This window comes from Rhinocladiella mackenziei, assembly GCF_000835555.1.
Source record: "Rhinocladiella mackenziei CBS 650.93 unplaced genomic scaffold supercont1.2, whole genome shotgun sequence".
Lineage (NCBI taxonomy): Eukaryota > Fungi > Ascomycota > Eurotiomycetes > Chaetothyriales > Herpotrichiellaceae > Rhinocladiella > Rhinocladiella mackenziei.
Window position 1 is genome coordinate 1670709 of NW_013550603.1, and position 26856 is coordinate 1697564.

General features: G+C 49.7%; 10 protein-coding genes across 10 annotated transcripts; 5 read left to right on the forward strand and 5 right to left on the reverse strand.

Annotated features, from left to right (window-relative positions):
* Window positions 1–504: 504 nt before the first annotated feature.
* On the forward strand, window positions 505–1437 carry Z518_02407 (uncharacterized protein; the record flags this gene model as incomplete). Its single annotated transcript, XM_013419435.1, has 1 exon — window positions 505–1437. One exon carries the CDS (start codon window positions 505–507, stop codon window positions 1435–1437), a length of 933 nt encoding a protein of 310 aa, XP_013274889.1.
* A 1440-nt stretch (window positions 1438–2877) lies between these two features.
* Z518_02408 (uncharacterized protein) lies at window positions 2878–3498 on the reverse strand (the record flags this gene model as incomplete). The annotated part of the gene is made up of 1 exon (XM_013419436.1): window positions 2878–3498. One exon carries the CDS (start codon window positions 3496–3498, stop codon window positions 2878–2880), a length of 621 nt encoding a protein of 206 aa, XP_013274890.1.
* Window positions 3499–4233: 735 nt separating this feature from the next.
* Z518_02409 (uncharacterized protein) lies at window positions 4234–5198 on the forward strand (the record flags this gene model as incomplete). Its single annotated transcript, XM_013419437.1, has 2 exons — window positions 4234–5033; window positions 5078–5198. The coding sequence occupies 2 exons, from the start codon at window positions 4234–4236 to the stop codon at window positions 5196–5198; spliced, it is 921 nt and encodes a 306-aa protein (XP_013274891.1).
* Window positions 5199–6219: 1021 nt separating this feature from the next.
* On the forward strand, window positions 6220–6624 carry Z518_02410 (uncharacterized protein; the record flags this gene model as incomplete). The annotated part of the gene is made up of 1 exon (XM_013419438.1): window positions 6220–6624. One exon carries the CDS (start codon window positions 6220–6222, stop codon window positions 6622–6624), a length of 405 nt encoding a protein of 134 aa, XP_013274892.1.
* A 1116-nt stretch (window positions 6625–7740) lies between these two features.
* Z518_02411 (uncharacterized protein) lies at window positions 7741–9018 on the forward strand (the record flags this gene model as incomplete). Its single annotated transcript, XM_013419439.1, has 1 exon — window positions 7741–9018. One exon carries the CDS (start codon window positions 7741–7743, stop codon window positions 9016–9018), a length of 1278 nt encoding a protein of 425 aa, XP_013274893.1.
* Window positions 9019–9451: 433 nt separating this feature from the next.
* Window positions 9452–11539, reverse strand: Z518_02412 (uncharacterized protein; the record flags this gene model as incomplete). Its single annotated transcript, XM_013419440.1, has 3 exons — window positions 9452–9857; window positions 9927–11045; window positions 11106–11539. The coding sequence occupies 3 exons, from the start codon at window positions 11537–11539 to the stop codon at window positions 9452–9454; spliced, it is 1959 nt and encodes a 652-aa protein (XP_013274894.1).
* Window positions 11540–16382: 4843 nt separating this feature from the next.
* Window positions 16383–16907, forward strand: Z518_02413 (uncharacterized protein; the record flags this gene model as incomplete). The annotated part of the gene is made up of 1 exon (XM_013419441.1): window positions 16383–16907. One exon carries the CDS (start codon window positions 16383–16385, stop codon window positions 16905–16907), a length of 525 nt encoding a protein of 174 aa, XP_013274895.1.
* Window positions 16908–18619: 1712 nt separating this feature from the next.
* Window positions 18620–19983, reverse strand: Z518_02414 (uncharacterized protein; the record flags this gene model as incomplete). The annotated part of the gene is made up of 4 exons (XM_013419442.1): window positions 18620–19540; window positions 19618–19715; window positions 19818–19874; window positions 19932–19983. 4 exons carry the CDS (start codon window positions 19981–19983, stop codon window positions 18620–18622), a joined length of 1128 nt encoding a protein of 375 aa, XP_013274896.1.
* Window positions 19984–20404: 421 nt separating this feature from the next.
* Z518_02415 (uncharacterized protein) lies at window positions 20405–22403 on the reverse strand (the record flags this gene model as incomplete). Its single annotated transcript, XM_013419443.1, has 6 exons — window positions 20405–21426; window positions 21478–21802; window positions 21858–22035; window positions 22093–22162; window positions 22214–22248; window positions 22306–22403. The coding sequence occupies 6 exons, from the start codon at window positions 22401–22403 to the stop codon at window positions 20405–20407; spliced, it is 1728 nt and encodes a 575-aa protein (XP_013274897.1).
* A 740-nt stretch (window positions 22404–23143) lies between these two features.
* Window positions 23144–26097, reverse strand: Z518_02416 (uncharacterized protein; the record flags this gene model as incomplete). The annotated part of the gene is made up of 2 exons (XM_013419444.1): window positions 23144–25751; window positions 25802–26097. 2 exons carry the CDS (start codon window positions 26095–26097, stop codon window positions 23144–23146), a joined length of 2904 nt encoding a protein of 967 aa, XP_013274898.1.
* Window positions 26098–26856: the final 759 nt, after the last annotated feature.

Below are 26856 nucleotides of genomic sequence, written 5' to 3' on the forward strand. Positions count from 1 at the left end.
ATGGGCCCCTTCGAAATAGGACAAGTCCTCCGTAAAATCACAGCTCCATGAAATGGACGAACGCCCTGTTCTCCTTGTCATTAGTGATGTGGAGCGCGAAGGGTCGGTTATAGAAAGGTAGCGGATTCTTCCGCGGATAAACTATAATAGACATAGATTTGGTACCGGCACTTAGGTTGAGGATGCGAGCTGTGTGTACATATCCACATCTGACATACGAAGGAAGCGTACCTAGCATACTAAGACTGAGCATATGTATCACTCTGTACATGCGCTTGAGTCGGAAATCAGGCGAGAGTCTGGTAAATACGGTTGTAGAACATATCACGGCCCATGTAAGATAAGCTTAGTGATACACAGTTCAGAAGGAATACAAAACGTCTGACCTGGTAGCCCATTCTCTCAAGGTTCAGTATGACTCCGAATCACCGTCAGCGCACGGGTATATATAACCGTCGAGCTGTTGCACAACATTCTGAATTCTGCACATAGACAAAGAAGAAAATGGCGCAAACATGGGATAGTTCACGGTGGAAATCCTGCAAATACATTGCTTCTGGGTCCTTTGTTGAAGGCAATGAAGTAAGTATCCACTATATCCGCTGCGAACCACCTGAGGGCACGAAGACTAGGGGGACTCTCCTGCTGATACATGGTTTTCCGCAAACCCACTATCAATTTCGACATGTTATTACTCCGTTCGCCAACGCCGGATACCGTGTTATTGCGCCCGATTACAGAGGAGCCGGGGACTCTTCGCATCCTCATGACGGCTTTGACTTTGTTAATATGGCTGCCGACTTTCGTGCAATCATCCGTGATCATTTGAAGGTTGAGGAAAAGATTCACTTGGTTGGCCACGATACTGGTTGTGGGATTGCACACGCATACGCCAGCCGCTACCCCGATGCCACCGCCTCCTTGGTTTGGGGTGAAGGCCCCGTTCCCGGTACCAAGATATATGATCAGATCATCCCTGCAGGATTGGGTGGTGGTCTTTGGCACATTGCCTTCCATTGGCAAAGCGACCTGCCCGAGCGGCTGGTGCAAGGGAAAGAGCGAATCTATCTTCAGCACTTCTTCGACATGGGTTCGAATAATGCGAAGTTTCTAACTGACCAAGACCTTGACGTATATGTGGGAAAGTACTCCAAGCCAGGGGCTCTCCGGTGTGCATTTGGGGTGTATCGTGCTCTTCACAAGGATCGTGAAGACAATCTTCAGTGGTTCAAGGAGAAAGGCAAAGCAAAAGTCCCTAGCATGACGCTAAATGGCGCGCACAGTCCCATTACTCCGATAGCCGAGGCGGCAAATGAGGAAATGTACGAGGTCACCGCATCTGAGACTGTCTCTGATAGCGGTCATTGGTGCGCCGAAGAGAACCCAGAAGGGTTTATAGAGAAAGTACTGTTCTGGGTTGAGAAGCATCCACAATAGATCAGCAAATGGAGTGGCCAGTATTGCAAATCCTTAACGATTCCCTAGTCCTTTAGAACCATACGACATGTTACGATTCAGAGTTCCAAAGAACAAAAGAGAGTAACACGAGGCTGTTGGCAGTCCACATTGTGTCATATCCGGGGCAGGAGGAGGAAGAAAAGGAGAAAGGGAATACCGCAATGGCAAAGGCTGACTGAAGTAGTCGTTGTTATGGTCTATCTGTGTCTTGTTGTTCTAAGAGTTGTGTGGAGTAGCAGGTGTCAAACTTCTTGTGCAACTTGAGTGGAAAGAGTGCTCTGTTCTCTATCTAATTGTTGAGCTGTTGAGGGTTTCTTTGTAGACATGCGAATACCTCGTGTAACCCTCCCACCAGTGTTTCAATGGTGGAGCCTATACATTATGGGCCCCTGTTCAACACGTCCATACGTGTACCAGGAACGAGGCCCTGTCCTTGTCTCTATGATAAGCCAGGGTGCCCAGGCGGTATCGGCGGCGACATCAGCTCAGCATCGGCCTGCTACCACCTGACCTCAGGCTAGAATGTGATCGACAAGTCTGCCAAATCCTCGAGAAGACATGGTATGCGTGTCGAGACATAAACCAAAGACGGGGTGGTCTACGACTTGCACTTCGCAACTACTCTTCCTAGTCGGCCACGTGGGTATCCCAAGCAAGGTCCTCATATGCGAAAGATACTGTTGCTGTGGTCCCACATCGGACAACGCTCGTAGTTCACTGTCCGCTATTGCTGTCATTGGTTGGGATCAGTATGACATTTATGCCGAATTCATGGGCTTACTCCAGTCCCTTCAGAGAACTGCGTTCAGCCTTTGTATTCAGCGGCGTAGGCTGGCCTTTCGAAATTGTTGAGGGACCCAAGGTAGAGAATCGTGAAATTTGCATTGGAGCAGAGGGTCTTGATTTGTTTTGTTGCCCATGGCCGAGTGATCTGGTATCTTTCGGCACATTTGTTGAGATAATATATGGCGTGAAGAGTTCAATACCCCGGAAGCCAGCTCGCTGAGCGGCTATGATGCTGTTTTCTCAAGAGTGTGAAAGGGGCGCCGCCCCCCGTGGAGATGGCAGACATTACGACATTATCCGGCATCGCATCTCTGAGCAACCCCACCGTTCTTATCACTATCAAGAACCATAATCCAAATGGAACGGAGTGAATTGGTTTGACCGAGAGCTGTTTGAGGCGCAGGTTGTGAGAAGTTGACCGGACAGTACGTCATGGGAATCAGGCTGGGTTCGGATCTACCAGAGTACAGCATCTCCCACGTTTAGTCGACATAAACCATCAACTGGATTTGTATTTGTAGAATATAGCAAACTTGTATGAACAGGTTTGGAAGCAATGCCGATACCAGTACTGAATAAAGAACGAAAACGATCTAACGAGTGCAAAGAAACACAATCACAAAGCAGACCTCCTTAGTACGCCACGGCCCCCACTGGGTATTCGTAACCTGCCTCAGGATACTGCTGGCCATATCCCGTTTCCATTCCGTCCTCGCCCTCGTAGCCTTGTTCACCCCCATATGGTTCGCCATAACCTTCGCTTGGGTACATGCCCTGGCTTTGCATTTCACCTTCACTTGGGTACATGCCATAGCTTTGCATTTCTCCGTGTTCGTTGCCGTACATATTTTGTCCATACATGCTCTGAGGCATGCTGTATGGCATACCGCAGTTGATAACCGTCTGACTCGAATCGGAGTTGTCGTTGTTGTTGGTAATGGGACCGACCTCTGAATTGGAATGACCTCCCTCGCCACCTTGTCCTCCAGCACCACCATCTCCCCCAGAGATGTCACCAATAGTAGTATCGCCCCCTCTTCCGCCTTTTCCACCTTCGGCGTCACTCTTGGAATTACCACCTGCTCCACCTTTGGCGTCACTCGTGGAATTGCCACCTTCACTTTGAGATTGAGATTGGGATTGAGATTGAGAAGTTGCGGTGGTGGTGGTGTTGTTGGCGGTGACGGGTTGGCTGGTGTCCTCTCCTCCTCCTCCGAAGAGAAAGTTGGAACCAAATTCAAGGAGGCCTGCCATTTTTCAATGGAGAGATAGAAAAGATGACAAGTAGATATAAGGTATATTTTTCAGGGATCGGAGTCACTTTGATGGGATGGATTGCAGCAAGAGAAGTACAAGCAGCTGTACCCCGGGCTCTTATATGCTGAAATCTCGCTCTGGCTTCAGCATTCCGGAAGATGTAGAGAACACCCATTTTTATCGCTTTACCGACATTTTTTTCGGAGCCAACACCCAATGTTAGAGGAATTTCGGATCCACCTTGTCAGCATATGCACGATCCCAAAGCGCCAAAAATCCCTTCCCGATGCCCGGCCCCATTTCGTACCAACGGAAACTGCATAGACGATTCGGGCCAGTAGATCAATTGAATAATAAGTGGGTTTGTTTAATCATCTATTTTGGTGAGAGAGAATGAGTAGTAGCTACAAATCCTTGGCGTCTGAGAATGACCAGCGTCGGGCCATGAGAAAGCTACCAGATATAGAAGCTTCTCAATGATTGAGAGAAGCTCCGGTTCACTTTGTGGCCAGAATAGAATCATGGCTAGGAAAAAAGAACAAGAAGAAAAAGCCCCGTCCAGATATTCCGGCCGACTCTCTAAAAATATTTCAGACGATAAATCCTGCAATAGCTTTGTCACAGTGGCTCGAAGGTCGTCATCCGAGAGAGAAAAAGACAGAACTTTCAGCATCAACGTGCGAACCATTATGTACCTGTATTAACGCTCAGCAAGAATACAATCAGCAAAGCATGCCCAATGAAAACTGGAGGGATGAACTTCAAGATTATGCTCTTCTCCTAGAAGCAGTAGCCAGTGGTGACAGATCCAAAGTCGTGAAATTGTTTGGAGAGTACATTCTGAGAACGAAATACACGGAGACGACATCTGAGAGGCCACAAGAAGTGTTGGAATACGATGAAAATCAGGGCTATGATCATCACGATCAAGATTTCAACAACGATCACCAAACTGCCGAAGAACCTTATTACCCCGAAGTTCCCCCAAAAAGAGTCAGATTTGCAGATGAGGAAGACGCATACTATACGGAGCAACAAGGATTTGGCCAGGAGGATGAGGAATATGGATACGAGGAAGAATATCGTCACTCGGCAGAATATGACCTCGAAAGACCTCAATATGCAGAACATTATATGCATGGCGGTGCCGCCGACTATGCAGATCAGGATGCCATGTACTATGACGACGATGACGATGGATCTCACTACGACGATGAACCATATGTATCCCCAACTGGGAATGAACGATATGCAGCAAATACACCATCGTATGCAAATCAAGCATATGGTAACGACGAGAGAGGGCCGAACGAGGGCAGAGGGGGCGCAGGTCATGAAACACAAAGCTTCGGATATGGGTTCGACCCAACCTCAGATGAGTGGGAGTTTGGCACTGGAAGGAACGAGGACGAATACTATGGAACGACTGGCGACGAAAATGATTTTGGCAATGAGAGTTATTATGGAGGAGCCGCCAGCGGAGGTATTCATAGGCAACAGCAAGATTTTGGCTTTCATGAAGGAGGAAGTAAGTATTACAAATACAAATCCTTGAAAATGATTCTTTCTCTGACAGTAGACTGCAGATCCCTGGCTTCATGAAGATTGGAGAAGGCCCTGAATACACGGGCCTGGCGCAAAGGGAAAGCGGGGAGGCAGATGTCGCCGGAACCTTTGTACGCAACATTCGTGCATGAGGGATATAGATTCTTTGGAAAACGATCTTGGCAGAAAAATAGAATTGTAGATACATAGTTTCACACACACGCACACACAAGGGCGCAAGTTTTGGAATCACTCGACCACTGCTCGAACATGACAACACCTATCAAGCTCGATCGTGAGAAATTGAAAATGACTGTTTCATTTCCCCCAGAGCCATAAGCTGATGCGAATATACAGCGTCCAGGATTTCTTCTTAGGAATCACCGCCCCCATCCAATTATGCTTATCGGTCTTCAGTAACTTCCTTGGGTGATGTTTAAGGGGCTGAATTGATTTGATATCCCCATCAATTGCGGCATTCTTAGTAGGCCATCACGGAGGAATGCAATCTTCAAAAATAATGCCCTATTGTTTAGCTGATCGGGAATGGGAAACCAAAAGTTGGCCCCTGAATGGTTGTGCCTCGGAATATCTACGAGTATCTCAGGGGGCCTAGCCTTGTCGCCCCGCACCAGCCACTCCCCAATCTGAACACATCCCTACCACGCGCTGTAAATCTTGGAGAGGCCTTGCATTTAACCGCGGAAGAGAAAAGAACCACTCGTCCTCCAATGTGTGCCTCGGACCACGCAGATTGAATGGAGCTATATCCAAATCACACGGGCATTATCAGTCCAGAGCTAATCTTAGGGGTTGCAAAGACTTCAGGAACAGCGAGTCCCTTCTTGCCCATACCGTAAAATGTTCCGTCTGCTTCTGGATCCACTTTTTTTCTTCTGGGTATAGTTGGCCACGTGGAGTAAGCATCAAATATAGCTCCGAGTTCTAGATTCCAATGCGGAAACCTAGCTACTACCGAATTCTGTTGTGCCTCTGAACGGGCTAGGCAATGCCGACAAACTTCTGATACAAGATCGTAGTTGCTTCAACAGCCAAAGACCATATGCATGAACCATTTGTTGAATCCGGAACAATAATGACAATCTGCCAACCTTCCCACTCTTAATTTTCTCGTGTACTTGATCATCGTCCCGTTCTCAGGTACCATATCCCATGGACTACGATTACTACTACGATGAATATGGCTATTATGAGGACTGGGGCGACGGATATGACGACCAGTACGACTATCACTATGACAACTACGAAGGCCCCTGGAATGAAGGTGAAGAGTTTTGGTACAACGAAGCGGAGGAATATTTTGGCGAAGAATACTACGACAACAGCAGGTACCCAAACGAGAGGTACCCTACTGAATATACAGGTGCATATCCTCCTGTTGAGGCCTCAGGTGAGTACCCTGTTGAAGATACAGGTGCGTACCCTCCTGTTGACGACACAGGTCCGTATACAGATGTGCCATATAATTACGGCATGCAGCATCAGGAGGGACAGAGTGGTATACATGATAACTTCTTAGGCGTTGCGTATGGTTACCCCGTACCTCAGTATCTATAGATCCTGTGATCTGGTAGTCATACCTTTTGGGCAAAGAGGTGGAGGGTTTGGCGTGTGAGAACTGGTATGAACTTAAGTATCCTACAAATATTCAATAGATGGCGGTTTCTTTCTCTCCTTTTCTTTTTTTCTCCGGCACCACCGGTGACTCTCGACCGGATGAACGCGCTCAGGTTACATTGAAGAGTGCGTTTCCCCCCGCCCTCTCCCCCTCCCAGAAGGGTTTTCGGGTTGAGTGGGAAAGCTTTTGTTCTTCCTTTTTCTTTTGCCAACTTTCTGGTTGCGCAAATTGAGCGCGGCTGTTTTGTGCGGATGTGCAAAATGAAGCTGTGGTGTATGCTCGCTCACTGCTCTTAGGCGAAGAGTGGGATGCTCACATGCTTTCTTCATTTCTAAAGCGGCTATTGATCAACATGAATTGTTGGTCACCTACAATTCTGTCTTCTTCAGGTTCACGTATCACATATATAACTATCTCTCCATCGGGGATTAGGGCGGTATTCTTTCGTTGACAAGGCTGAGTGAGCGCGGAGATGTCCTGCCACATGCCTGATACGGCTTAGCTTATCGGATGCGGGCATCGGAGAACCTTTTCTCCAGATCCCGGTCCCGAACCCATCACCAACTGCCCAGCCTGTCGCGCCATTGATCAAAAAGACCATTCAGTCAACAATCGTCTCTCCATTTCTAGATACATTTCCCGTAGTAGCGTTCTCATTCGATACTGGTTGAAATTTATCACATGTTTGCACTGTCGATCCTGGGTCTCGAGAAACAGGGAGAAATAGAAGAGCTAGCACCACCTCGGTCCCGCAATAAGGCCCAACGGAGGCAAATCTGACCACCTCGAATTGCCGAAGGACAGGTCCGCACCGGATAAAAGACTGTTCCCACCTCCAAGCCAGGGAAACATTGTTGGTCCCTGAAACAAGAGGCATACATTCTACGATTTCCAAAGATCTCATTGTGTCCAACCTATTGACGGGTACTCAAATTAGACCACAAAATCCCCTCGAACCGTCTGAGCTTGTTGTTACGGCAGTCATTGAATTATCACCAATACAACAGCTTCGAATCGCATCCGAAGTTCATCCATATAGCACAGTTCCGTCTACCATGTCCGAAAGCTACGACTTCTTCGTTGGCACTTTCACAACCCCCCATCTATACACTCTTAGATTCACCCCTCCATCCACATCATCTTCCAAAGCAACGGGAGACCTCCAAATTCTGCATCGCTCATCGGCCATTGGATCCCACTCCTGGCTCCATTTGACCCCGCCCCAAAAGAAGGGCCCCCGGAATCTTTACGCCACAGCCTGGACCGAACCTCCCTCGGTGGTCGCCTATACAGTAAACTCGCCCACGGATATCCGTCTCCTCGGAAGAGCCCTGACCCGCTCCCGCAGCGGGTACGTCACCGCCAGTGATGTCGCCGTGTATTCCGCGGGCGGGGCGACCGGGGAGGTCTTCAGCCTCGACCCCGAGACTGGGAACTTCGTGTCCACGTCTCTCACTAATGGGACTACCAATGGAATCACCAACAACGCCAACGGATACGACGCGCCCACGTCGTCGATCGAACCCCTACAGAACATCTCGTTCCTCGACTCCACTACCCAGCGAGACGACGGCAGCGTCATGGACTTTGGCGGCCTGCGGCATGGCGCCCATTCCACAGACCTATCCCCGTCCGGCGAAGCCCTCTATGTCGCCGACATCGGAAGGAACTGTATCTGGACATTTGCCGTCTCTCCGACCGGGTCCGTGACGCTGGGAGAGAAACACATTGCGCCACGGCCCAACGATGGACCCCGCCACGTCTGGCCGCATCCGGCAGGAAAGTACGTGTATTGCTTGCAAGAGCATACCAGTATGGTGGATGTGTTTTCCACCGCCAACGGCGGCGTGAATCTGTCGCATGAGCAGGGCGTCCGCATCATCCCGGCTGACGAGCGAGAAGAGGAGTTCTGGGCCGACGAGGTCCGCACCAGCTTCTCGCACGGCGACAAGCCTCAGTACCTGTATGCAAGCACCCGCGGCCTGAAGCCTGAGAAGAAGGGCTATGTCGCCGTGTTCAAACTGACTGAGGACGGGAGGATTGATAGCTCTCTGCGCCTTGCGACAAACATGTCCGACAGCCACGCCAACGGGGCCACGCTGGACCCCGACCCCTATGCTGGCCTGTTGTGCATGTACAGGACGGCGACGAGCGGTGGGTGGGCCAATGCTATTCAGCCAGGTCCCACGGTCGATGGCGTCGAGTACCTCGCCTTGACGGATAGTGAGCAAGGCTATGTTTTCGTGCTGGGGTGGGATGGAAAGAAGATCAGAGAAGTCGCCCGCACCAGGTTGGACGAAGGTGCCGGCGCTGCCACTGCCGTTTGGCTGTGAGGCGGAGGTACGAAGAAAGGATGGGGGCTAAGTAGTTTGCATTGCGGATGCGCCGGATTGGGTTTCCATGGATGGGGCTAGGCCGGTTGTGGGAAACAAGAACAGACAGACTTTGAAGACATATATGCGCACGGTCCACGAATACGGGGAAACAAAGCTTGGAGGACCACCACTGGGAACCATCATCTTATCTACACTCGGCACTTGTGTCTTTCTCTAGCGAATTTGCATGGTCTCATAAGGAATAAAAAGAACGCGTATGCTAGACATGGAGACTATTGCAATTATGGATTTGACACTTTCAAGCTCTACTTCCTCCAACGACATAGCAATCCTGTTGCCCGGGATCTTGATATCCCAAGACAGATTCAAAGTTTGTTGGACTCTGCAATCATACTTCCTCTTCCATTCTCACTTAAGTGGCCGTGGTTTTTCATCTCCTCTTCTCCTGATCCTGGTTTGTAACGTCGCCGCCAGTAACCCCCAAAGAGCCATTAGTCTTGGATCGGGCTCGGGACCTTACCGACTCAAGATCATGATGAGTTCTGCTCCTCGTAGCATACAGCGCGGCCATCTGCATTTCATCATCTTCCCCGCTGTCTTCTTCGTCCACAGGTCTCTTGATCGCCATGGTGGGAGCGAATTTCGATTTCCGTCGTAGCTTCTTGCCGTATAGGTAAAAGACGACTGGAATCGGTACGAGACACAGGGCAACGCAACCTAGTAGAGTTCCGGCCCATTCAATGCCCATGCCGTCAAACATTTGACGCGCAAATAATGGAAAGCCGGCCGCGGCCACTGAACGGAGAAATGTGTTTGCTGCAATGGCCGAGGCAGCGCTGTGTGGTGTGTCAGTGTGAACAAGAGGCGAACGGGGGACATTTCCTCGTTTTAATTTTCCCACTTACAACATGAGATACGAATCGATGAGGTAATTGAAACATTGGATAAAAATGGCCAAAAGGCCGAAACCGGTGAACAATCCGGACAAAGTCGGTACAATCCAAGGAATGGATCTTTTGTAGCCGGTCCAGCCGAACCAAAAGAGACCGATAGCAAATAAAGTGCCTCCAATCATGACCGGTGGTAGACGCCACTCGGGGACGGGAATGCCATCATTGGCCGCCAGCTTCTTGTTGTAATTCTTCGCGTCGTAGATGATGTAGCCGGCGACAATGAATATCCCCACCACCATTCCGAAGAAAGGCAGTCCGGCCACACCGGGTTTCATTTGATGAACTCCCTCGAAGACAAGAGGGTAGGCTGTCAAGAAAAGGTACAAAAGGCCGTAGATGAAAGACATGTAGCAGGTAATGGCCAAAATAATGGGCTCGGAGACCAACAATCGGATGGGGCGAGAGAAGTTCTTAGCAATCAGCTCCTGGAAATCGACCTCCACTTCCTCTTGCTTGGCGTGAATGCCCCAATTCTTAGTTCGTCGTCGTAATTCAGAGGCCTTGCCGACCAAAACGACCGGCGCATAGGACTCTTGGAGGAAGAAGAGATTGAGGACCACTGCCAGGGAGCCCATGATCCCGGGAAGGTACACGTTCCAGCGCCATCCCAAGGACGAGGTATCAATAAATCCACCAATGAAGGGTCCGAGCATAGGCCCCATGAAGACCATGGAAGAGAAAATCACGACGGCAGGTCCTCTCTGGGTGTTGTCGAACATATCAGCGAATACGGCAGCCACAACCGCCAGCGGACAAGAACCAAAGAAGCCGGTAAAGAATCGACAGAGCATCACGGTTTGCAAGTCCTTTGCTGCGGCGCAACCGAAACAAAAGACTGAGAAGCCGAACAGGCCGACCAAAATTGGGAGTTTTCGACCCTGTAATTCGGAGAAAGGTCCCCAAATAAGCGGTCCAAAAGCATATCCCAGGACGTACAGAGACGTGCTCAGGGTGGAGACTTCCACACTGACGCCAAAGACCGAGGCAACCGTGCCAGTCGATGCCGAAAAGATGGAGGATGTGAATGTACTGCACAAGCAGGTATAGGCGAGCATGGCACCGATGTATAATCTAAGGGCGCCGTCAGCATCAGTATTTGATCCTCATCCGCCATTGTGGATCTCAACCCACTTTCTCGGAAAAGGCCAATTTTGTGGATGGAGCGGATCATCCATGCCATCAAATTCCACCACATACTCTTCCTGCGCAGGTAATTGCGGAGGATACGGCTTCCCTCCTCCAAACTCTGGAAGGGGCCTTGAATCAACCCGTGATTTGACGCTCGCTCCAACTGTCTGGCTCTGCTGCAGGCGATGTGTCTCGGTTCGGAGGTCTTCGATCGGATGAGTTCTTGTCCGGGCAGCCCCCAGTTCAGCATTAGAGGCTCTAGCCGTAGCGATTCTACGCATTGAAGGTGCACTAGAAGATGTTGACCTGCTGGACCCGGAAGATGTGGAGTCTCTGGATCTCTGGCTGCGAAGAGAACGGCGTTCTTTGCTCTCTTGTGACCAGGTCCGCGTCGCCTGGACTTCAGCCCGCTCCACATCACGATCGACGATATCCATGTTGGTGGTGGTGTAGGTTTTTTTTTTCCCTCTCCCTTGTCTCTTCTATCTCTTCGGGAAATTGTTTATATACAAAGTTTTTCGGACATTCGGATGTGACAGCAACGGATGATGGATTCAACGGGTCTCGTTTGTGTGGCGAAGGAAAGGTTGAGGCAAGATCTCACGGATTTGCGTGTGATGGGGAGGGGCGAATTGAGGATGGAAGATATGTGACGGGTAAAATGGTCGACCTGATGGATGCGCGAAAACGAGTCTGGAAGTCTCCCGGTGGTCGGTTTAATATACAAAAATGTGAAGTGATCGAGACAGATGAAGAGGGAGACGGGAAGCACGAGATATGATGTGGAATGTACAAATGGATGAGTTAGGATTGAGATGCGGGTCGCACCCTCTCTAAAGGCCGAGAGAACCGAGGCGTGGCCCCGGGGAAAGGATTTGGTGACAGCAACAGATGAGACACATCACGGTGGGGTTGGGTGAAAACCCAGACACGGTACAGCGCCCACCAAGCATTTAACCCTACTGACTAGTCCTGACTCTAAGAGGACACTTCAGAGCTTTTTAGGTAAGCGCAACTAACCTATCTCGGGCTAATTGGGAAAACTGTCGTCGGGGTCTGGCCGGGATGCTCCGTTCTGGGGGCGTCTGAATAAAGACCCGAATCCCTGCCCTTCCCGCCATGTTGTCGACCTAGCGAAGAACACACCAATCATAAAGTAGTCGCTGTGCTTACGAAGAGTATCGCTGTAACCATCGACCTTCCTTCTTTGCTATAGTTCGTGTCTCCATTGCTGACAAAGGCGCGGCATCACGGCACCAGATGACCAAGTTCCAAACTTTATCACCAAATCAGTGAGAGGGAGATCTATTCAGTCACGACTCAGTTTAAACCATCCATGGGTGTTCAAAGGGTTGTTGGAAAGCACGTGATGCGGTTGGCTTGGCATCGTAGCAACTCGCAACCTTCCTACTTATTCAGAAAAATAACGCATTCCTCCATATCTCTTCCCGAGACTCCACAGTGCTCTGACCGGATCCGATCAGAGGATAAAGCCCATAGCATTGTTGCCTGTGCTGTTGTCTGTTGTAGCCCGCTGAGGGAGCTATAGTCTAGTGAGCAACAGCCTCATGGAACCAAGAAGAACAGAGATTCTGAGGTAGATGGGACCCGTGGAGTAGATTTGTTCGCTGGATCCTCTACATCCTGAATAGGAATGATAGCCCCTTTTCCAATAATGGGCCACTGACACCGCAATTGGACGCTGACTTCCCAACATGGTTTCTACTATCCTTGACTGCCTTCCTTGGTCGGAAAATTCGCTTTCAAAGGAGGGCAGAGAGCTACAATACATGAAAAGGCTTTCTCCTCGACTTTTTTCAGCTACATGCAGATGACGGCTAGCACATCCCAGTTCTTCCTGCAGCCGTAATGGGTAATATCGTGTTGAACAGTTGGTTAGTAGCAAGAGCCTCTTTACCGGGAAAAGGGGTCGGTCAAACGTGTATAAATACCAGCAGCCTGGCAGGACCAGTTCCTGAACAGGGCGAGCATTCAATTCATATTCATTCTGGATGGATGGTTTCCGAGGACGGGCTATGGGTGAAGACATTCAGTCAGCTGCCATAACGTCATTGTGTCGTTAACACAATTTCAAATGGTTCCGCCGTCCAATTTCCGGTTATCGAGTTTGTTTTCCCGCCTCCAACATATTTGGTCTTCCGTGTTTACGTCGCTGGGTCGTTCAAGAATCACTGGTTCTCATCCCGCTTCTTTGTCCGCTCGCTTTGACCGTGGGTAAGGAGGAATCATATGAACACCCTTCCAGCGGAGTAACGCTGCCGTAGGCAGTATTGTTAGGGCGAGTCGAATGCCAGCAACGATGGCTGCTGCCTGCAATGCCCCGTATCGTCATTTCACTCGACCCTCAATACCGGTTGCTACCGCCCCGAACGCAAACTTTCAGCGGCCGAATGACAGCTATACCGGCCAAGACATGAGGATAACAGGAAAAATTCATTCTCTATCCACGGTATTGTTCCACCACTGATAGTCATGCTAGATGACCAGTCATTCCGGGTTGCAGGCCATCGGTGTCAAAATTTCCATTATCGAAGCATAACATTCAGCAATCACCAGATTGAAGATGTATGCGACAAGACCCGCAAAGACACATACCACTGCCACCGGAAACATGGTCCCCTTGAACTGACAGCATATCTAATGGCTACTCATGGAAGAAACGCCATGGCCGTAGTCCTGCGAGCGGTGTGAGGTGTCCAGACAATAGCCTATTGGAATGTCATGCTCTCCGTCCGAGGCGGATGATGGCGAGAACAACTTTGCCAGGACACTTTTAGGAATGGCAGTGCCAACGAAGATCCTAAAGCCAAGGGGAGAGAATGCAGAGCTCAACATCAGCCGGCCGATATCGGTAAAGGCTGATACCGAAATTCCAAGCAGCTGTCGATGGCAGGACGATTACCCTGTCCCAGTTTAGAGAGACATAACATCAAATTCAGCGTGAACAGAGAGGAGGCCCAAGCCGCATACATTGACAAGATCAGGAAACCTGGCTGCTTGATCATTTTCCTGCTCATTTGGATGGCAGCCTTCACTTCCTTCGCCGCACCAATACGGCCCCCTTGCCCGGTAGATGCATCTGGACCTCCCACGCGCAACTCAGCTGAAAATGCCCTTCTCACCAATGGTTTCTGCAAAGATTCGGCCAAAAGCTAAGCGACGGACTTCGAGGGCGATGACGTTGAATAGCAGAACAGTCACCAGCAAAAGCCCTAGTCTATAGAATTCCCACTGATGATAAATGCTTCAATCATGGATCCGATGCGGATGGAACCAATCGCGCATATAGATTCCCCAACCATACAGAGGATTCACTACTCTGAAGCGAGGCACCAAACACGTCCAGGAACGGTATGTGATTTCGAACCTGCGCAAGAAAGGGCCAGGGCCAAAAGATCAAGGTCGGGATTGCAAGACCGCAATGTAGGAAAACACTTCCTAGAATCATGAGACGATTGGAATCAACAATGACAAATGGAATCGCAGGGACTTCTCCGGAGTATGGTAATAAGTTTTGTGAACATCGATGTCATTAGGTTGGCCGGACAGGTCAACATGTCTTGCCCCATTGAGGTCAATTTTGTACCCGGGCCACGGGGCTGAGGTGCCCCAGATTCGAACAGGGTTGCCTGGAATTAACCCAAAAATTATGTAAATGGCTTACATATCCTGATTGAGCGGCTGAAGACGATCCCCGCTGGGCAACGGCTGATCTTTCTCTATAGTATTTCCATCTGCAGGATCCACATCATTCAACCTTAGAGTTGATAGAGAACGCGGAGCCGATGGCTCACGCTGTATTCTTTTTGAAGGCCTTGTTGATGCAACCTGTGGCCCAATTAAAAGCGACTTAAGAAGTTAAAATTGTCGGCTCTTTTCCATTTGAAGACATTTTCCCTTGAAGCTTCGCTCCTTTCCTTTTTCTTCCTCTACCGTGCTGCCCATTCGAACAGACCGTCCTCGGACTTTCTTGCCCAAGCAGCAATTTCCACTACGGTTTGTGGCACAAGAACTCCATCCTTCTATTTTCCTCGCTTTCTCCCCATCTTTCTGACGATGATCTACTACAATACTCAAGCTCAAGGCCAGAGCTACTACCCCTTAACCCTACAATCACACACCAAATTACAAAGCACCCCCCTCCCCCAACACACCCAGGGGAAGTTCCGCCACCCTGAATCGCAGAATGGGATACTCGTGATCACCGCTAGTTGTATGTCAATGGTGAAATGGAGGAACATACTGTCGAACATCCGCAACAATTCTATGGATGAGGTAATTATGAGCAAGAGCTACAAAAGGAATCTCACATTGGCCACGACATCGTGCTTTGCGCAGCCGCTGGCGTTGTAAGTGGCACCTTTTTGATGCATGTGGGAGAAAAGGTCGGTGTGTATATGATATTCACAACGACGTCCCTCAGCCTCAGTATCGTATCTTGTTTCTAACCCCCTAAACAGAGGAAAAATGGGACGAGGCAAAAATACCGTGTCGAGGGTGATGTTGCTGATAGGGTTCAAGACGTTGAAAGCTTCTCTGAGAACGTAGTGCGTTGGACTGGAGAAAAGATTCAGGACGTTGAAGACATACCACCAGATGTCGGAAACAAGGAGGACAACGCAGTTCACGATGTTGAAGATGTATCCGAGGATGTGGTTGGATGGGCCGATCGGAAGTTGGGAAACGTTGACGGATTGGGGACAACATCGATGATGCATACGACTAAGATCGAGTCGATGCGGGATACGACGATGATTATCAGGACAGATGTTGACTCACACCAAGGACGAACACGAATCAAGGTTGCCAGCCCGAAACGACTTCGCAGGCTCACGATCAGCAGGCTAGAGCCATGGACTAATAGCTATCGCCCATGTATTGAGAGTGGTACTGTTTCAGAGGTGCAGGGGCTATGAGTAAGTATCGGCTTTTGGCATACAATCGCCCTCAACAAGGGCGAGAGCATTCAAGAAGCTCTTACTACTCAAAGGGAGAGAACATTTCTCACCAGAAATTTCTGCATCCTCTCTCTGCATGCCAAGTTCTTTCTCCTCGAAGCCTTCGCAGCTGATTCCATTTGTTGTTTGGGTCAATTGGAACTGCCTTGGTCAACAAAGGGCAACAAAAATCTCCTCAATACCGGCTTATGAGGACAATCACCCTTTGTCCTGCACACCGATTATATGTTCACCCACGAAAAATATTCATTCGTCCTTTCTTTAGGCAGTGTATATAAGACATGCATTGACAATAACCCGGATGTCTTCAAGCCCGGAAGACGGGAAGTCGAGGCATAAGAATGGCCCCAGTTCCATCAAGAACGACTCTTGCTTCGTCATCCAAGAATTCCCCCAAAGCCTTCAGTGGAAGCAGTATTGGTTACAAGCGATCACAGCTACATTTACGACAGCTAACCGCGAGTATACGCCACAGTCTCAGGCAATACTGCGTCCTGATTCCTGCAATATGGCTCCCTCCGAAGACTCTAATGGCAAGCCGAGCTCCAAGACCGCGTACCATGCATGTCTCTACTGCAAGACCGACGATCGTGGTTCCAAGAAGAAAGGTACAGGCTCGAAACATAGCACCTTTTGCCCTGAACGCCAGAAGAGACCGGTGACCGCCGCAGGTGCTTACAATTGGCAGGATGGAGACATCAAGGATCGCATGGATAACTACTTGGTTCGACTCGAAAAGTACAAGTCTCGTTGGGAGCACGAGATAAGTTCTTCAATATCTGGGAAAGACTCATTCGGTAATGGGTATACTTGCTGTCCTAATTAAATGGCTTGAATATTTGCTACGGTAATATAAATGTAAATATAGACTTTGGGGGCAAATTGGATCGTCAGGTCGGAATTTCCGGTGGAAAGGAAATGTGACTCAGTACAGGAAATGCGGACCTCGTTCGAAACCGAATTCTCCATCTCTTCTCCCTTGTTCATATGTTGATTTCTACAATTGTTGATTGAGCCTGCAGGAGTCTGGGAACCAGGGTTTCTTTTAGCAAAGGGCTGGGAAACGCAAAGACAAACGGGCCCCGGGGACAAAGACGACACTGCCTGTACGGATATATCAATGTTCAAGACAACGCACAAAGGATCAAAGGATAAACCTTTAAAGGACTTACCGTTACGGACTGATATGTTTCAGCCTCGTGGGCCATCACACTTTGCTGGGTATGGAACAAAACCCAGTTGTCGGCAGGGCCAGGTGAGTTGGATGGCTATTTATTTCCTCCACAGGTTGCATAGTCAGACTATACTCTCTTACTCATCCACCAGACTAGAATCCCGCTCCATACAGAGACCAGATACTCCATTTATCAAACGTTGCTTTCAATATCGAAATGAATTCCTCTACCACTTCATTGCCTTGAAGACGTGCTAACGGCAAAATCCGTCTTCGTCCAAACCAAATCTCGATTTCGTGTTAGAAACTGGGAGAAAACAGTTCACACACGGCTGCCCCCAGGGGGGTTCTGCTGACTTGGATAGTTCCAGCGCTTCACATTCACATTCCAAGGACGAGAATTAAGATGAGGATATCGACCTCTTCGCAGATCCCGAAGAAGAATGCGACGAAGAACAATAGGAGGCTGAGTGGGCTGATCTCACGGATGAATGGTTCGAGCAGAGAAGATCGAGCCATTGAAATAAAAGGAGAATAAGGGACAGGCTCGCCAACGCCGTAAAGGTGAGTCATCGTCCCCACTCGAGCAGGGATCAAGTCTCGTATCCAAGCGAGGACTATGAACCGAAAAAGATTGCAATGGAAATTATGACGATCCTGAGGACTCCGGATATTTCTGCCAGGGGCGGCTAGTGTTGGGAGCACGATGGGGTGAGCGATGAATGGTAATGAGGAACCATAAGGTAAGTGGCATATCAGCCTGGAAAGCAGGTGCTTCTGGCCACAGTGGAAAAGGGATGACAAAGTAAGACAAGTCAGACATAGTCGGATGAGTTCATATCATTGTTCGATTCATTTCTGAGCCGCATATATAGGTGACAGAAGTGATATCTGGCAATGTCTCAAGGAGGGGCCTATGCTATTTGTATAAGACTAGAAGTCAGAGAATGAAGAAGGCATATCGAATCGGCAGGGGATGTTGAATATGTGGCCAGATGGTCACTAAGCTAGCAGGACAGGAGGTAGAGACAAGTCGCTTTTCCTGAACAAGAATTCTCTCGATGCCAAAACAGACCTGGCCGTGGCTTACTAGTGCTGAAAAACATGCGATTAACAGCAGGATGCAGGGACAAACCGAGTTTCTTACCTCCAAGAACACACTTTTCGGCAGCTGGTCTCAGGACTGCATCCTTCCAGAACAATGGCAGGACTCTGGTTGGTAATTTGTGACCACATCCCCTCCTCATATCTACGCCGCCCTTGGTGTGACGTTTTTAAAGCGGCACGGTCTGGATGAGCGCCGACGTGAGCGCAGAGCAGTTTTCCCATCGCCTTTAAGGCAAAGCACGCGACTTTGCAGCACTTCACAACCTCGCCCGCTCGATTGGTCTCGCCACAAACCCGATACGAGGGAAATGGATCCTCAATTCCCCCAGGCTAGTGTCCTGCCCATTGTCCCGTGGAGTTATAACAACTTCCTCCGGTGTCACGGCCACCAACGTCCCAACGGTTGGGCTGTCTCTGCCAGTATCATCAGGTGCCACCCCAACTTCCGCGCCCGGGACGAGGCCGTTGCGCATGTCTAGGGAGGTATGAGGTCTTGCGGGAGTTGGAAGCAAGGGAGTTTGCTCGAGAAGACGGGTTAGCTTCAAACGGTCAAGTAGATTCCGAATTCCTCCCTTGTCTTCTCTCTCCACGCGTGTCTCCATGCGGGGAAGACCATCGAAGAATGTCTTGACACGTTCAAACCAGGCTGTCAAACCAGGATATCTCTGGCCATTGAACACGGCCTCCATTCCCTCTCCCGGTCTATCAGATGTGCCACCACCGGTTAAGTCCTCGGTCCCTTCACCTCGACTAATTTTTTCACCCCAGTCTAGCTGGTACCAAAGCGCGATGTCCGCAGCGCTCGGTGTAGGGGCATCGAATATCCATTTCCGTTCCTCAGACCCCGGTGAGAAAAGAGGTTCGAGCAAGCTTAGATGCAGATCGAGCCCGCTTAGGTTCTGGGGAACTTTGCGCTCCAGCTTGTCGGGGTCGAGTTTGTGGCCAATGAGATTGGCTCGGTCGATGCCAAAACGTGTTCGCCAGACACTGCTGGGGATCAAGCCCGTGGTCACTCGGAACAAGGGGCGGTCTGTCCAGTATGAAGCAAATCCTCGGATCAAAGGACGACAGCGATTGGTCGTCGATGGTGTTGGAGACGGATAAATGGTGCCATAGCCCTTTGAAGGCGGGAATTGGTGTTCGAGGGTTTCAAGGATTAGAGAGGTGTCGATATAGATCTGCCATGGAGGTGATCTTCAGCGAATTCGCATGGAGAAATGGGAGGGACGATGTCGCAAGACTCTGCTGGCCTTACCTCTCTGCCAATGGCTAGGACTGGTATCTTCCGATATGTGACATTGAAATGATCTTTCAAGATAGGTCGTGGCATCATCGACGGGACAATGACGAACGCTATATTTTCCCCAAAGAAGACTTTGTTAGCCGAGCAGTTCCTCCGGCTTAAGACCATCCCTCATTATTGACATACAATATTTGGCCCAGGGTTTCACTTACTATAGGGTATTTGCTTCAGTTGAAGTGTCAATCGAACTTTGTTCGTAAACGGCGACGCTAGACGATGACCAAGGTGAGTTATCTGAAGCTTGTTGGAATTGAGGTCAGGCTTACAGTCATATCCAAACAGGACTACAGGAGCGGTATCGGAACGGCGACTCTCCATGTTGAAGGACTGGCGCTGCTAGTTGTGCTGTGGCAATCTCGCGTGGGCAGTGTGACTGGGTTGGTTCTCGGCGATCAAGTTTTTCAATCGACGGTCAAACAGGACGAGGATAAGACTCCTTCATATATCAAGAATTAAATCCCGAGATTCCTCCATCTCAGACAAAGACAAATCATCAATGCACGCCTGGTGCCGGCCCGAATGCAATCAAAGAAGAGGAGGTCTTTGCCAGAGAAGTTCTTCGGTAAGGTTCGGCCTAATGGCTGAACTCCGCATCCAAGCAAAAGAGACCTCGGATGTACTCAGCAAACTTCCTTGAATATGATATACGCGGTTGGGCGGCTAATGAATTTTTATCATTGTGACGGCCTTGGAGAGTATGAGTCACACGGATTCAGGATAATGTCGACAGACCGTCTCGTCAGAGAATCCTGAGGCCACAACATTCAATCACTCCAGCCCGTACAACTGCTTTTCGTCCCCACCACCTTTGGACCAACTCCTCCACAAACTGCTCGTCTGATACACTCCAGCTATCCAGTCCCATCGCTGCCATGTCTTCCTCGTTGATCTCGACTTTTGCCTTCTCCGGTTCGGCCAAAAGGCCCTGGCTCTCCTCCCCCTCAACAGGAGACCTTTGTGCCAGGGCGCTTGGTTCGACGGGTCTGGCATCATCTTCGTCATCGTCATCGTCGTGACACGGTTCAGCGTCGGCATTTCTGCCGTCCGTTCTCGCGATTGCTTTTGCAATGGTCTGAAAGATGATGCCAGTCATGCGATGAAAATAGGCAACAAGAGCCACTTCACGGGTTTGCTCATCGTCCCCTTCACGTCGCACCAATGCAAAATCGCGTTCCGTTTCGGCCTCCTCCGTCTCTGCAAATCCTCCTCGTCGATCGCCAGCAGAAGCCCACCAGACCAAAGAGGTGTATGCCACCCGTGACCAGGATGAGGGCTCCACTACGGCCTTGTTGTCCGAATACGACGAGGAAGTTGTCGAAATGGACGCGGCGTCGTTGTTATCACTGGTCTCGGTCCCCTTGCCCGTGACTTGGCTCCGGGGAAATTGGAGAAGTCCCTGCTGGAGGTGCACAAATCGACGGAAATCCCGCCGAGTAGATTTGACTCCCGTTTTCGGGAAAGCCTTGTTCAGCCCCGGGCTCGAAACAATCACCCGAGGAAACACTTTGACGGCCGCATTTTGCGATTCGGATGGAGGCATCAAAACGAGAATGTCGTAAAGATCTGGCTTCGTACTCAACACATCGTCTGTCGTACAGGCAATCCAGCTGGAGTCGGGAGATGTTTTGCTCCGCTTAAGTTGTGGAATGTCGAGCACTCCAACGGTGAAGAGAGGCCGAAGTCTCAGACTGGGCGTGCTGTCTGCAGGAAGAAGTGGTGACAGTGCTTGTGAAATAGAAGACAATATGGAGATATTATATACTATATCTCCAGTCAGCATATGGCAGACCCGGGCCACGGTTTTCTTCTCACCAAGGTTACAACTGAATTCCACGGGGGTGTCTGTGACGACGAGAATCCGTTTTCGAAGCAAAGCGGCGCGATACAGTGGGAAAATGAGAGGACCAAAGAGATTGATGGAATCCAGCAACGTCAAGGCCGGATGATGAGGTGTCAAGGCGTGAAGTGACGATATGAATGTCGTTGCCGTACTCATTGTCCTTGCTTTCCGGTATCCGTTGACTTGTTGAGAACTGAATTGTTCTGCCGAATCGTAAGGAGTCTGTACCGGTCGATCTCCTGGTCGAGGCTTATATTTCCCCCAGTATTCCTCCAATGCGGAGGTGTCCTCCATATTCTTAATTTGATTCCTACTTGAGTCAGCTCCGGCGCCGCATGCGACACTTTCTTACCAAGGCGTACCTTGCGAGTTCTTTTAGAGACTCCGCATGGCGCCAGCTTCGCCCTATGCGGCCATTTTCGAGGGGGACAAGAACACCAATTGCCAGCATTCGCGCAGACCGTTCCGATTGCTCGTCGGGCTGGTTGAGGAAAGCGCTGAGGCCACAGTAATCATCGTGGATAAAATAGCTTCCCCTGTTCTTAGTATGTACTTCTCTGAACTTCCAGATGCGATGCATCACTCACACCAAATCCTCTTCCACATTGTGTAACCCGGACGGAAGGGACTTGAACTCGACGACGCCCTCGACTTGGACTATCGATTCGAGTCAGTAAAGATGATCGGGGCATGGGAGCGAGAGCTGACCGTCTTCAAGTGATCTGTGCCATCCTAGGGTGTACCTGGCACATGTTAGCATGGACACAACTTCCTTCGAACGTGGGCAGAATTATGTATACCCTTTGCGATGGTCAAAGTTGACCAAGAAGGCTGCTGCGATAGGCGGGACGGGTCGCTCGTTACTAGTATCAATTCTGAGAGGACCCCGGTCTGCCATGTGTGAGGTTTCCTTCTCATACTATGGAGCATGTGGTATCACGTCCATCGCATGCAGACCATGGCAGCAATGGATGGCAGATTATGGTCAGATGCTAGAGAATTGTGATGTTGGTGGACTGGGGCCTTTGGCGCAGACGCTGTGGCGGCGGCTCGGGTTCCGGGTTCTTCAAAAGGTTGCTGCCGCTTGGGGGCCAAAACACCCTGAGACCTTAGTGGTACAAGGTACATTATTATTGGTACGTACAATTTACGACACGGTTTGTTTAAATTGACGTGTTATATCAGACTAAGTATTCTCGAAAACCACGCGGATTCTGAAGTATGCAGATACAGTATATGTATCTGGTAGCGACAGGAGGACCATTCATAACCCCCTACCCTCACAGTAGTCGTGCCTTGATTGATCCTTGAGGCGACCAATCCGAAATTCCAGCTGTTCTACGCTTCTCGTCCCGGATTCATATCAGCTGGCGACCAGCAAGATCGGATATCGTGCCATTGGCACATGTGATGTGGGCCTCTATTGCGTCTTTCAATGACAAGGCTAGGGCAAGCGATGAATGGCACGGTGGAACTCTGATCGTCAGAAATCTTGGTCAAGACATATGCTTCACAGCAGTTCGACTTCGGTTGACCTAAAGCTTGCAGAACTCAGAGAGATGTAGTTGAACTCTTTGGCCTATTTTCATCGCTTCGCACGCGTCGACTTATATGCTAATAATTGAATCGTACGTTCTACTAAAGAGCCTGGCTTCCGTTTGTCTTCTTGAAGACGTACGAAACACCGCCACCCCCAGTGACGTCGTCGCCCAGACTGAGAACATGCTCGAGACAAGCATCGTCAACCCCGGCCAGGATTCGACTTACCAGGTCCTCGTCTTTGTCTGACTGGGAGAGATTTGATGTGTCGAAGTGAGAATATTTCATAAGCTCTTGTCGCTCCGCTTCCAACTCGGTCCTAGTCGACGGCGATTTCGCGTTGTTTGGCTCATGCATGTTGACACTCTCCTCATTTCCCGGTGAAGGAGATTTTCTCTTCGTGGAGATTGATGCCTTGGGCAACTCTTCTTCGGAATCTTCGAGGAAAGATTCTGTTCCTTGGTCGAGAGCGGTTGCAGACTCACTCACAAAGCTCTCCTCAACCTCGCGTCCTGCACCTTTACAGCCGCATCCGATTAAATCGTGAGTCCGCAATCCATCACTCTCATCCAGGCGGAAGAGATCCTTCAGTTCGTCCTGGCTGAAAGGAGATGTCCTACCTTTACCCGTGCCACCAGCATCGAGAGAACCGGAAGAGGCGGCAGACCCCCCCTGCATGATACTGTCCGCGAGCGCTCTTTTCACTACTTGTCTCTGCCAAATTCTCTCTTCCAGCCCGCCTTTGATCAAGAATCTGTAGATTTTGCAATGTCTCTTCTGGCCTTGCCGGTGGATTCGGGCCACAGCCTGATCATCCGTTGCCGGATTCCAATCCACATCGAAAAGAACGAGTCGGCTGGCTCCGGTCAAATTGATACCAACGCCACCTGCCTTTGCGCTCAACAAGAATGCAAAACACTGCCCGGGTTTGGAGCGATTGAACTGATCTACTAGCCCTTGTCGCTTCTTTGCTGCGACTGTACCATCGAGACGGAGATATGCGAGATTCGAGTTGACGAGCAATTGCTCGATCAGATTCAGGGTGGACGTGTAGTTTGAAATCACCACGATTTTTTCATCGGTTTTATACCGTATTTGCTGGAGCAGTTGGTCGAGAAGTCGAATTTTGCAGGAAACTGAATTGTTGTACAGTTTCGAAAGTCCTTCGGGAAGCATTTCGCTCAATGTCGTGAGTGATGAGGACGGCATGAGATCGTCACCGCCCAATTTTGGGTCCATCAAAGCAGGACTATTGCATAACTTCTTCAAGATCGTGATGAGTTGGAAGGTGCTCTCATTGCTACAGAGAGCGTTGTGAAACATGGGCGACTTCAAAACAGTGCGGTAGATCTTGGCCTGTGCTTGTGTTGGCCTGCAGAAAAGTACATATTCTGTTCTCGGTGGCAAGAAATCGGCTAGTATGTCTGCTGTTCTTCGAAGGATGAACGGAGACGTCGTTCGAGCCAATTCTTCGCTTGCTTCCTGTCCCCGTTCCATGTCTTCCTCAGACGCGCCAGGTTGACGGCTTTTCAAGATAGGCATTTCAAAGTCTCTCACAAAGGCTTTTTGTGATCCTAGACAACCGTCATTCACAAAATTGACCATGGCGTAAAATTCGCTCAAGTCATTCTGGATCGGTGTCCCGGACAAAATGATTCTCCTTGGAGTATTCAATGATTCGATTGCCTGGACGTTCTTGTTCTTCATCGTCTTCAGGCGGTGGCCCTCATCGCATACAACAATGTCTATCGGATGACCTTTGGCCAGGTCATCGGCAATCATCCTCAGCCTTTCGTAGCCAATGATCATCACCTGATAGACCTTGCCATCAAAGTTGCTGAGACGAGTGTTTTGATCCTCGAATTCAAGAACTCCAAGCCTGTCCGAGCCAAGCCATTTTTGGAACTCTCTCTTCCAGTTTCGAATCAGAGACACCGGACACACAATGAGAGCTTTTCGTACGACTGGTGGGTCTTTGTACACTGAATTCTGCCTTAGCAGAGTCCATAATAGAGCGATTGTAGTCAAGGTTTTGCCCAAGCCCATATCATCGGCGAGGATACAACCCTGTCCATCAAAATTCCGAAGTCCCATAACACATTCATACAAAAACTTGACGCCGTCTTTTTGGTGTGGTCGTAATAACTTCTCAATGAGAGGATCCAGAACAACGTCGACAATTTGGCGACCTAGAGGTACAATCCTTGGTCTCTTGAAAACGAGAGCACCAGATGCGTTGGGGTCATGTCGGGGAGTTGGATTCTCGGAGGACCCTTGCGGAAGAATTGTCGTGTCCTTCAAAGGTTGCTTGAAAGCCTCGACACGAGTAGACCGTGACAAGTCCCGTTTCTTTATATGTGTCTTCTCTCTCTGTATCTGGGCCTCCATCTGAGCCTGTATGCTGAATCTCTTTTGTTGGGGGGGGAAGACCTGTGTAGTCTCAACTTTCGACTGAGGATTTTTTTCGACCTTCTTCGAGCCGGCACCTGATTTGACGATTTCAAGATATTCATCCTTTGTGATACAAGAATCTACCTCGACTTCTTTGCCTCCGATCGACAGGTTGGAGCCGGGTAGTAAGGGCGAAGAGAATGCAGTGCGGCCGATGGTCTTGCCAGAATTGTTATGGAGTGTTGCAAAACCACCGGAAATTACAAGGACTCCATCATCGGTCCATGTCTTGTTCTTCTTATTCGTAGGAAGACGCCTGAGTATTGATTAGCAGGCCATTGTCGTTCGGGGCATCGAGAACCAAACCATAAAATTGAATAATAAACACTTTCGATGCCATCTCCCTCTCTTAACTTTGGCTCTTTGACAGAGCTCGGAGGATTGGGAACATTCTTGAGCACTTCTCTCTTCTCGCTGTTGTACCCGTCATTACGAGGGCTGGTGAGTGCAGGTGTTGTTTGCCTCGCGGTTTTGAAGGTGACCTTGGAAGTGTCTTCTGGAGGACTGAGTCTTCTGCGTTTCGGAGGAGTAGCAAAGTCATTGTATTCTTCAGCTGGAACAGGCTTGCGGATTGTCAGAGGCTTAAAGGGCTTTGAAAACATGGTTCGAAGGAGCTGGAGGGACGCCGTTTCATCACGTCCCAGTGAGGATACAAACCTGATGCTTCGCAGATCGCGACCAGACACGGATCGCGTGCTGAGAAACGCACTGTCACGTGCCAATGCTGGTCACATGATGTCAAACGCTAGACTACATTCGTTTACGGAGCATAAAAAATAAAGCGGCCGCCCCCAGCAGATAGTTCTCATCCCGCCGCTACAACAACAGATATAGAATTGAGCACGGCCAGCGATTGCTCTATTGGTATCGTATCATCTTAACAAGAGTCTATGCCTTCCATTGGCCCATTTTGGACGACAATGCCTCCATCTTGTCGCGAGTCTTTGTCCTGCAGTCCTATGGGTCTATCGCCTAGGAGTTCTTGCCAAATTCCTCATATCTCGCAGAACTCGCTCCCGTCCTGCTTGACATTGATCAACTTCTCAGCTTCCCGAGCTTCGCAATGGTCTTTCGATATAGATATAACGCCGGCGTAGCCTCGCATGATAAACTGATGGGGGCAATCGCTCCCAATCAAAACCAACGAGTCAACCCCAAGAATCACGAGTAGCCAGTCCTTTCAGTGTTACTCCGGCCGGATGAGAGAACAAAGTCCCAAAGCGGACCAGGGACAAGGCATTTCAGCAGGTCCCAAAGGTTTACCCAAGAAATCCAGGCGTGAACGGTTACCGAGACCTCGTTCTCCCGCTCGCATATATGGACGACTTAGTCAAAGCCGCCGTTTCTGTCGGATCAGACTA